This window comes from Seriola lalandi, unplaced genomic scaffold (assembly GCF_002814215.2).
Source record: "Seriola lalandi dorsalis isolate HSWRI2012SDOR001 ecotype SW California unplaced genomic scaffold, Sedor1 jcf7180002053753, whole genome shotgun sequence".
Lineage (NCBI taxonomy): Eukaryota > Metazoa > Chordata > Actinopteri > Carangiformes > Carangidae > Seriola > Seriola lalandi.
Genome location: NW_019524306.1, coordinates 260,079 through 271,704, shown reverse-complemented (window position 1 = coordinate 271,704; position 11,626 = coordinate 260,079). Strand labels below are relative to the sequence as shown.

Here is an 11,626-nt window from a genome sequence, read left to right as displayed (position 1 = left end):
ATAATATATAAACCCAAATTTAAGCTTACATTTTTTGCACCACATCATTAAAATGTCTCTTCATATTTCTTTTTAGCCTTGCTATTGGTTTTAGTTCACCACTTTGGTCCAGACAGAAATATTTCAATAGCTATTGTATGTATTGCCATATTTTGTGCAGACATTCATAATCTGCAAAGGATGAACCCTACCTTTAGTGATGCCTAGCCCCAGTTTGTGCCTCTCATGTATCAGCATACGTTTGTGCCAAAGAGGTAATATTATCTCTTCTAAAGAATTAACATTTGACATCTGCCATTGAAAACTGTCTTGTATTGTGCATATGGTTCTGTAAGTAATTACAGAGAACAATAAGAAAAAGCCTCATGTTCAGCAAATTATTTGGTGGTAGTTAAAATATATTGAGATGAAGCCCATTAATAATGCATTCACCTCATGGATAATGTCATATTTCTCTCTACGTGATAGTACATTAGCTGCTTTTAACAATAAAAAGTCTTGGTATCGGTATTGTTATCAGTGATCCTGATCCTACTTGGGTGTCGGATTGGAAACCAAATTTTGTGGTGTTGCCCAACCCCTGATGCCTGCATGTTAGCACTGTCATTGTGAGTATGTTAGCAATCTGACCTTAGCTCAAAGCATCACTTTATAAATCGCTAACATGGCTGGCTAAACAGCTGAGAGGAGCTGCGGGTTCAGGAGACAATTCCCTGTAGGTTCATCACAACCAGAGACACCCTTTACCATTGAGTGCGTTTACATGTGCATGAGTGTCCTGGTCATGATCAGGTTTTTGGAGAATCCCAATTAAATGTTGCATATGTAAACACCATATCCTGTCTTTGGGAAACCTGTTTGTGCTGGCTGGACCTGGATACTGTGGCATTTGAACACTTAATCCAGGTTTCAGATGTTATAGCCTGAGAGTAATAGAAGAAAACATTATGGTAAATGACGTGATGATGATTAACTTGCTGAAAGGGACAGTCTGACTTGGCAATGCAGATCAGGAAACGTGCTTGTTTTCCATGATCTGCGGTGATGAGATGTAGAAGCCAAAACCAGGATACCACTGTGCATTTAAACACAGTCACTGTCACGTTGTTTTGGCATTGTTATTATAAATTAGATAATATCGGCTGAAAGGTGAAGTACGAACCCAAACAATCAAGCCAATGGAAAAGAGGTTGCAGGGAGAAGCTAAAGGTGGGAGCGGCGCCAGCCTGTGTGCAGGATCACAGATGGCCATTTAGCCTCCTGAGGAGAGCCAGCGTCTCTGAGATCATTTAACTTGGCTTCACACTGCACGCCTCTCTCCTCCATCACACAGTCGCAGCTTCCCCTGGGTCGGCCACGCTGGCTGTCTCGCTGTGTGTGTTTGTGTCATCCTGCAGCTCCCTCGCTGGGCTGTCATCTCAGCCGCAGCATCAGGACTGACGGATGATCGCTGGTGATATTAGACGAAAGCTGGGGAATAAAGCCAGCCTCCTGCAAACACAAATGCGTGGATAACTAATCCACCTACGCGCGTGAAAACCAAAGGTGTGAAATCGCAAAAACAAACACAGACGATTCCTTTGTGCTGCTGTTGAGATTTGAGATAATAGAGCGAGGAAACTAAAGCCAATGATTCATGATAAGCCCCTGTTTCAGCATCATTACACACCTGCATCAAGGGGATTTTCCTATTTTCTCTTCCTGCTTCAACTGCCTCTGTCTACAAATGACTTGTCAATCTTCCAAGCAGTGAAGAAGAGTTCAGATTTAGATTCTGCAATCAGTTAAATATGATGATAAATGTACTGTAGTTATTTTCCACCACTGCTTCCAAGTCAGTCACAAAAGACAAATATTTTACAATCTATTAGAAATCACAAGAATCTATTTATTATATGTGAAAATAATTTAAACAGTAGTACTAGTGCCTCGATTGTCGTGTATACAAGAGTACAAATATTGTTTTACAGCAGCTGGATGGACTCGTGTTCTCAGTGTGACAGCATTTGGCAGGGTGCAAATGGACAAATATCCAGGTGGTGCAAACACAGAGCTGGCATTGCAAACAGCGGCAGAGCTACGGTAGCCCACAGGCCAGAGAAACAGACTTTGAAGCAGAGAAAATCGTGAGTGCGAAGCTCCAAGCAGGTCTTTCATTGTATCATCATAATCCATGTTTGCTCTGGAGGAAATGCTCACACATGTCAGTTTGTCTGTTCAAGAGTCTGGGCAGGAAGCAAAGCAGACCACCAGCTCCATGTAGCAGGTTTTTCTCTAGTTTGCCACAGGTCGGCTCTGTCATCGGAGGATCTTCTTTTTGATGTACTGGCAGAGGCAAAGAGGGGCGGTGTTGCAGTGATTCCTCCGGGATCGTAGACGGTGGTGTGACGGTCCTGACAGCCTCTCAGACACCAGCAGCTTCACATAGGCTGCACTGTAAGTCATCAGAAGCTGGTAGGCTTTAGCCTGCAAAGAAAGGGTATAAGGAGACATTAGTAGTGTTTGCTCGTGTGGAACCTTTAATTCATTGCTGGTGGTGTTGAAGCTACCTAAATATAATCTCAGATACTCTTAGAAATGGTTTGTTTTGGTGAGTTACTTAATACCGGACTGAAAATCAGTGGAGCAAGATGAAAAAAGCGATGAGGTCATCAAAAAACAAAATGTGCAGCAGCTGTTAGGTGGCTCTTTAAGATTTAACTTGCTTAATAAGTAGGAAAGCTCATCTTCTCTTACCTGAGGAGGTAACAACAAGTCAGGGATGATGCTGTAGTTGGTGGTGACTTTGGCGTCCTCCCGCTGGCTGGATGAGGCACGGCAGCCTGTGTCCTCGTGTCCGAGCAGAGGCCTCTGTTCGTCCAAGTCCTGCTCCACATCTGAACTGCTGACCTCAGGGTCAGCAGCCGTGACCTCGCTCACGAGGACGAGGTGGGACAGTTTCCTCCTCAGTTTTCTCTGGTGAAAGTGTGACATTGACTGGATCATTTTAACGTACTCCACACTGCAAGAATGAAAACTGTGAAATATGATCATTTTCTTTCAAAGGCTACATTTCAGTTTGTCCAAAGTCCAGAAATAAATATCCTTTCAACAGCACCCGGAATTATGTTTCTATTGATTCCGAGGGAGCACGAGAAAAAATCGACAGAGCAGCGGGAGAACAAACCGAGCGACAGATGTACTTGACTCACTCACCTGGATGTCGTTCGCCACAAAGCTGTGCTCCTCTAAAGTTTCAGTCAGTGCCCTCAGACAGCGGGACATGTCCCAGTATACAACGTACAACTACAGAGACACAGAGATGAATGTGGCAGTATTAAGAGACTGTCAAAGTAAAACTACTCCATTTCAATTCAATCTAGTGTTCCAGACCACTAACATTTTCTAAATGCGCACATAAAGCTAGTTGTTGTGTCAAATAAAACAAACCTATTCCAAAGTTTTACAAGATACCTGATATATCTGAATACATTTCGGCAGCGTGTCCACAAAGTGAGGCACAACACGTGTGGACTAGTTGATGTATGGTGCAGCTGTAAGGAAAGGCAGCTGCTGGTGTGTATTTGCTTCGTCATTGTAGTGTTATTATGTCTGCTGATGTGTTGTTTTAATTTTCATCTTGTTGTTTCATCATTTCTATCTTTCTATCTTCTCTGTGTCAAAAAATTTGCCCAATCATCTTGTTGTTTCCTCTTCATATTGTAGATCACAAAAAGACGAAACTAAGAAAAGACACCACAGTAGGTAAGACCAACCACCAACAGCTGTGTGGTCAGCCTCAGCAGCATACAATGACAGTAGACATGGATACATGTATTGCACAAAAGAGTTAGTACCCTTTTGTCACATGTGGAGCATCATATTCTCACAGTTTCAGCTGATTTAAGAAGAACAACCTGCATGTTTCCGGTGCAGTTCTGCACCCAGTCGGCCACGGCAACCAGCAGCTTGTGTTTCACCATCCTCTCGTTCACCTGGATTAACCGAACGTCTAAATTCATGTTGATCTGAAACAGAAACAAGTTAGAGGATCAGTTATTTCACACTGTAATTGTATCAACACTGAAAACCCCTGTAGGAGATTTTAAAGAATCTCTCCAGCTGCTGATTCAGATTGAATGCAATTATTCTGATTTGATTTCAAAATCCAGATCCCATTTACCTCCTTGTTACTGTGGTGGAGGATGAAGATGATGGCAGTGGTGAGGAAGATGGAGACCAGGCTGACAGAGAGACAGAGGACCCAGTAGTCACTGACGGTGATGTAGAGGTGGAGGGTGGAGAACACGGCACACCACACCACCACATACAGCACCTGGTGGAAGGAGGGGAGAGGCTGTAAACATTAACTACAATAGTAAAAAATATATATATCTCATTAACTGTAGTGCAGGAGCCAGTTTAGCTTATCTTAGTTTAGCATAAAGACTGAAGGCAGGAAACAGCTTGCGGAGCGCTCTCAGCTTGAAATTGGTTTAGCTTCAAAAACTTTTAGCACAAAGTCTGTGTCACAAAGTGGAAGCACAGAGTGTGAAAGGATGAAAGATATCACTGAGATATCACTGTATTCTTTTTTAACTGTCTCTTGCAAGTTTATGTAAAAATATAATGTTAAAAATACTGTGCAAGTGCTCTTTTTAAAGTGAGAGTTACAACTGCAGGTAGAAGGGGTGGGAGAGAGAGACATGGTCAGCGTCAAACAGTCGACACGATCGGACAGGTAGAGAGCTGGACGATCGTACCGGTGCCATTATGAAATGGAAGAGAGCCGAGTTAAAAACCATGTATCTCCTGACTGAGGGGACGTCCAGAGCTGCCTTCAGTGGAGCCTCCATGTCTGAGACTGGAATCTAACAGGATTAAAAAAAAACCAAAACAACAACAGATTAACAATCAAAATTAACCTCAGGTAATATGATGAGGTAATATGAGCTGAATCTTGCAGTGTCACTGTTGTGTCATCTGTGTTTGTTGACCTGGAAGCCATCGTTCTCCAGTTTGGCACGACACAGAGACAGATCGAAAGAGGGGTTCAACGATGAACAGCTCGGCACTGACACAACACACTGACCTAAGAATGAATGAACAAGTGTGTGTTAAAGAGAAAAAGGGAGGGGCGTCGTGTAGCGTAGTGGTATAAGCAGGCGCCCCATGTGTAGAGTCCTCGCTGCAGTTGGCCCTGGTTCGAATCCCGCATCGGACGGCCTTTCGCTGCATGTCATTCCCCCTCTCTGCCTTCCTGTTTCCTGTCTCTCTCCACTATACTATCAAATAAAGGCATAAAAAGCCCAAAAAATATACTTAAAAAGAAAAAGCAGTCCACAACAGGATCATTACATAAATGCTGTAAATAGACACGTGCCAAGAATGAGAGCCCAATAAAAAGCCCTTGTCGCAAAGGAGATGATGGATACATATGAGCATTCCAAACTCATTCTTTCAAAAATCATTCAAACACTTGTCAAAGTTCCCGCAAAAGTTCCCAAAACTACCAAAAGAATTTCAGGCTGCAGTAAGTGGTAATGTGTACAAAATGATGCAGAATTCATGTAGTATATTTCCATTTGATGAAATGGTACAGCCCTCTAGTCTTCTACTCTTGGGTTTGAATGTTTCACCCAGTGGAGACACCATCCAGCTTCAATGAAGAGTTGAAGCTAATGCAGATTATCTACAGTATGTGATCCTGCAGTGTGGAAAAAGACGATTCTTTCAACCTCAAAGCTGCTTTAGAGGAAACCGAATGGGAGAAATGTGTGTTCAAGAAGTCGAATGTCTGTGTTATGTCTGTTTACTGGCATCTATAGCACGTGAGCATGACGTTCAGTGACTACATGGTGATAAAGCTTCTCTAATGCTGTGTGAGTATAGTGGTACAGTGTAACGATGGTCATGGGGCAATCTAAAATAAGAGCACTGAGACCTGATCTGTTATACTTCAGTGACACAGAGTTAAATAAAGGGTTGAAACCGTGTAAGTTAGAAAGATGCAGAGAAGTTGATTTAACAAGTAATTTATCTCGCTATCCAGCCGATATGAGAAGTGTTCGTTGTTTGTTTGCACTGGCACAACAAATAGCCATGTAGGCCAGACAACAGGGCAACAGGCAGATGCAAATACCAGTAAAAGGTCACGCAGCGTAGTCATTAACAACCAGAAAGAAAGATGTTAACACAAGGAAATGTGTAAAACAACAGAGCTACCTTTCTAAAATACAGAACAACAGAGTGGAATACCAAAAATTCATAAAAATGAGAAGTAACGGTGCATTAACATTTAAAAAGGCCCATTATATAATGTGCTGCAGGGGTTGTTTTCACTTCAAGAATAAAATCCCAAACATTTGAATATGACTGCATACCCTTTAAGTGCCTTTAATACAAAAATATGTAGGGTATATGTATTGGTATTAGCACTGGCCTTCAAAAGCTCAAGCAAACTATAGCCCTGTTAAGTAATCTTGATCATGTCATGAATACAACGCTGAGCGTGAGAGTTTACCACATAAAAACAAATACAGAAGAAGATATTACCGTTTGACCAGTTGGGTCTGTTGTTGTTGGCCTGTGGCTGAGTTTGGGTTTGTCTGATCTGAGCATCCACCTCACTCTCCATCACATGACAAACTCCATTTCTGTCCGCCATCATTTCAGAGGTCAACAGATCCTGAGGGAGAAAAAAATGTATAACATTACAGCGCCTGAGAATAACTTTCAGAAATAGAATAAATGTTGATAAAAGGTAAAAACCAATGTCGGAAAAAATTTGGAAGTGGGCTGAACAATAACTTTTCATAATTTCAACACGCTTGGTAACTTCAAGTCAGAACAAAAGAGGATCCATGTGACAGCAGTCATGCATCACTTTGCAATCAGAAAAATTTGTCAGAAAAGAAACTAAAGAAAATAAATGTGTAAGAGGTTATGCCCTGAAGACGAGTGAGAAATACAGAAAAAAACGCACATTATACGAAGAACTAATGCCGTTATTCATGTGATTAGGAGCGATACAGGAAGATGACGTTGATTATTCAGGAGCAAAGCCATTGTGTAAGAATTTGGAGGAACTAAATGTGACAACAAGTCACACAGATCATGTAAAATAAAGCTGAGGTAAACATTTATTTTTAATGTTGAGATGTTTCCTAATGATTCCCAACCAGGGGACACCCAGGGGGTTCGTCTGCAGTTGCTAGGTGGTATGTGTGAAGCTCAATTAACTGGTAAATTTATAATAACCAGACTAGTTAGCAAGTGAGAGGAGTGGTTAAAATAGTTAGCAAAAATATTATTGATTAACAATAGAAATAGATTAAATGGATAAGCAGTTGCACAAAAGTTGGAACAGTTAGCTAGAGGTAATAAACAGACAACTAAACGTAATGAATAACCAAGTACTTAACGTTAGCTAATAGATGAAATAGATAATGTTAGCTAAAAGTAATAGAGATACAGCTGAAATAGTTAATATTAACTAACAGTAATGGATAATTGGTTGAAATAGATTAACCAGATAAGCAGTTAGATAAAAGTAATGAATAAACCAGTGAACCTGTTACCTGAAGGTAGTTTTAGCTGAAGGTAATGGATAAACTGTTAAATAGTTAGTGGTCAGCTATAAAAGTAATGTTAACTGAACAGATGAAACAGTCAGCTATAAGTTATGAATGTACATGTGAAATATTGAGCAAAGTTGTGAGTAAACTGTCAAATATAATTGGCAGGAAAAATCATGAAAAAGCGTTTAGCAATGAATAAATGGTTGATAAATGGTCCAGCTTCTCCAAATAGTACCAATGCAAACCTGACCCAAACAACCTAAACACAGATGATTCAATCGCATGAAAATTGTGACATATAAGTAATAGTGTTAAATAACATCCATTTATAATCCATTCATAAGAACATTTGAAACATGTCATCTGGTGCCAGTGAAGTTGCACTGACAGGGCTGTGGGCACACATCAGACGGAAACGGTTGGGAACCACTGTTAACAGATAATGTCACAGTTGAAGAGGCAGAACATTCACACCAGACTTGTATAAGCTCTCCTTAGAAAACTTCAGATAAGCCACAGCCTTTATCTCTGATAAACATGTTCATGTAATTGAAGCGGCTAAAGAAAAGCAAGAAGTAACAAAACTTGGGAGGAAACCAGATTACTTCTGCTTTCAGGGCTGCAATGTCGAAGTAATGGTGTTATCTGCTTGCAGAGGCATAACATTACGGGTCAATACTCTCTTACTGGATAGATTCAGTTGAGAGGAGTAGACTTAAGTGAATTTACATTTTTATGAGGCGTTAAAGTTGCCATTATCTGTATTACCTTTACAGCAAAATGTCCAGAATGTCAGATTGTATCTTGACAGTGTAGCTGGGTCTGTTCATAGAGGATAAGAGAGAAGTATCACCACGCACCTGAACAGGGACTCTCCTCAGCACAGCCTACGCAGCACACTTCCTCTGGTCCTGTCAACAGCCTAACATCTGTGTAAGAAAGAAAAAAGAAACAGATAAAAAATACTTGTCATAGACAAAGCCAACTCCCTCTAGGTCTCTTCCCATCATGCACTCTCGCCTGCCTGCCTGTGACAGAGCCACATTTTAGCACTTAAGTGTGAAAATTCATTGCTGCCGTCATGATGTCAGCTTGTCTCCTTATCCACATTCTCGGCTCTCTCTTTAAGACCCCCTCTCTACTTATATCTGCTTTCATTTTCACTTCCTCTCCTGTAAATAAAAGTCACACCAACTCTGGATCGATTCATCACTGCCTGCTTACACTGTACCTGCTCGAGAAGAGACAAACGTTTATTATATTATTCACACGTGCAAGAGGAAGGCTGTGTTGTTTGCGGCATTTACAGAGTTTCACTGCAAGAAGAGGAAACAGTTGTCTTGAGCTTATCCGTACAAAAAACAACTCATGATCGGTTATCCTGATATTGCATCTAATGTGTTTTCATGTCCGGTTCCTCACACTGCTGAACCTACTTTGTGAAGATCATCTTGAATATAACTTTGACTTGCAAATTTGACCTTTTTCCTGTGTATTTTACCAGCCAGTCCTGAAGACAAATGGCACTATTTTTGTCCATAACTTAAAATGAAGCCTGCATGTTGAGCAGGGATGCCACATTTACATGAATTCATCTCCAAAAAGTTCAAATATTTTGGCAGTTCAAAGTTATCATTGGGTATAAGTGTACAGACGCTTTTGAGTCACATATCTTATGTCCTACATATTTCCTTCCAGTGATTCGCCTCGGAGCCAGTGAAGGCTCGAAACAAAAACCAACCAAAGTTAAAAAATAAATAAATAAATAAAACGTCCATGTTTTACATGACTGAACACATCCTACCTGCATTTCAGATGAAATCCATCTTGTCTACGAAGCTGTGATGATTGCGTTTCTCTCTCTGTCCTGATGTAACCGTTGTTTCTAGGGAACATTTCCACTTAAACGGTAGTTGCCTTGAAAGCATCAGTCTGTATCTGGCGGTGCTGACAGACTGTGGCGTATGTTACTTTCACACTCAAATGAGTTTCTTTCCTGCTTCTCTCTCACTCTGTTTCTCCCTCTCTTTAGGCGTGTGACTCAGATCAGCCCGGCCTCATGACTGCAGGAATGTGGTTTGTGGTTCTCGGCTCGACACACATACAACACTAGAGAGAAGGTGAACCGTGGTGGGTCAACCATTTTTCATAAGCAAACGCTCATTAAGAAAGCCTATTGATACTTATACTTTCAATCTCAGTGTGAGCTTCTGATAAAGAATAAAGTCTGTCCTATAAGTGCAGTGAAAATTTTTTATGGTAATGAAATGTTATTTTATTGACATTTAAGGAGAGCGATCAGTTTGTTTTCATTGGCATCACTGTAGCTTTACTTTAACTGTTACACATTAACTCTGAAGTCCAAGGATGGTTGTGAAACAGAGGGGGTCATACAAGGTTTACAAACTCATACATACAGTATGTTTGTCTTAATGTACTTATGAAGACACTGGGTTGAGCTTTAAATCCCTGAAACAATTCCTACATAAAAAGACAGAGTACTTAATCCCAAAAGGAAAAATGCAATGTTACAGCAGAGTAAATATAATACAAAAACAAAGAAAAATGCAAGAACAAAGTAGAGTTGAGGGACCAAAAATATTAAGTAGAATAAATGTAAAAGTTAGGAATATCACCTGATCATAACACATATGTACTGATTAAACACAGTACAATGACACACTCCCCAGTAATATACTGTACATTAGTAGCACAAATCAGTGATTGATTTAATCATCACATTGTATATGGTCACAGGACTGCCGTCTCCATCAAATTCCCAAAGTTCATTTAAATGAGAATTCACTTATTACTTATTTAAATTTGAGGTGTGCAGCTACAATATCTTCCATTAAAGATAAACTCAGCACGTTTTTGTTAAGGGCAGCTTTTGTTTTTGTTTTGTTTTTTGTGACTTTTTTATTGGTGCTTTTGCCTTTATTTGATAGTGACAGTAGAAATGTAGTGAAGACATATGGAGAGAGAGAGAGGGGTATGAAATGCAACACAGGTCCCTGGCTAAAATCAAATCAGGGTATTTTATGGTCTGTGTCTTATCCGTCTCCCACCTGCACAGCCCCGGGTTCATATTTTGAACCTTCGCTCTAAAACCACGTCCTAACCTTAAAATACGTGTTACAAGATCTGACAATAGGACACTCAGTGTTTATGCACCTAAAGTATAAAATAACCTCCCTGTTGATTTAGAAATGAAAGAATATGAATCTTTAGTTTTTTGGTTATTGCTGGTGTTTGTTTATGTTATTATCTCCATGTCTGTATGTTTTAACTACTTCTGCACAGCACATTTTTATTGTTTTTGTATGATATTGTCTTTAAAATAAACTTGAACTTGACAAATTAATTTGCATTTGTTCATATGTGAGATTTCCCTTTTTGCCTTTTGCCATTATATTTGATTTCAATAAAAAATTGAATTTGCAATTAAAAGACTTTTGAATTTATTTGAAGCTTAAATTCAATTCAAAACTTTCTCAATACGAGCTTCAATTTTGTGTTATTCTTCAACCAAAGTGGTGGTTAAACACATGCTTAAAGTCAGTCACCATCATGAAAACAACACCATAACATTGTCTAGGCCTACTGTGCAGGAGCCTGTACAGTAATAATGTGGGTGACTGGTGTCCTGTTTTAAGAAACTTCTGCCCCCGTGTGGATAAAATTAGTAAGAGCATTTAGAATAATCTTACAGTAAATGAAGAACATGATCAGAAAATCAAATGCATAAATTTACTTTAATTATTTACATAATCCAAATTGCATTTATCTTCTGTCAGCATTCATATATTATCATGGTGTACTTCTCTTGTACTACTTTTTTTCTTTTTCTTTTCTTTTTCTTTTCTGTCACGACGTACGAACGTGTGTAATTTAATACTACTTTTCATTTCTAAATCTAATAACAATTTAAAAATAAAGGCCGGATTAGATTAAAGGCTATTTTCAAAAGTTCAAAATTTAATTGTAATGTTGTGCATCATATCATATCGTTTCCGCTTTTATTTTGGTGCATGGCGGTAGTCACGTGACCGCCCAACTCGGTCATA

General features: G+C 39.7%; 1 protein-coding gene across 1 annotated transcript; it reads right to left on the bottom strand.

Annotated features, from left to right (window-relative positions):
• Positions 1 to 1,867: 1,867 nt before the first annotated feature.
• On the bottom strand, positions 1,868 to 9,794 carry tmem268 (transmembrane protein 268). Its single transcript, XM_023401744.2, has 10 exons — positions 9,364 to 9,794; positions 8,420 to 8,488; positions 6,535 to 6,667; positions 4,977 to 5,071; positions 4,743 to 4,850; positions 4,163 to 4,315; positions 3,897 to 4,007; positions 3,196 to 3,285; positions 2,737 to 2,955; positions 1,868 to 2,466 (listed from the first exon to the last, which is right to left on the bottom strand). Exons 3-10 carry the CDS (start codon positions 6,647 to 6,649, stop codon positions 2,299 to 2,301), a joined length of 1,059 nt encoding a protein of 352 aa, XP_023257512.1. The 5' UTR covers positions 6,650 to 6,667; positions 8,420 to 8,488; positions 9,364 to 9,794; the 3' UTR covers positions 1,868 to 2,298.
• Between the last annotated feature and the right edge of the window lie 1,832 nt (positions 9,795 to 11,626).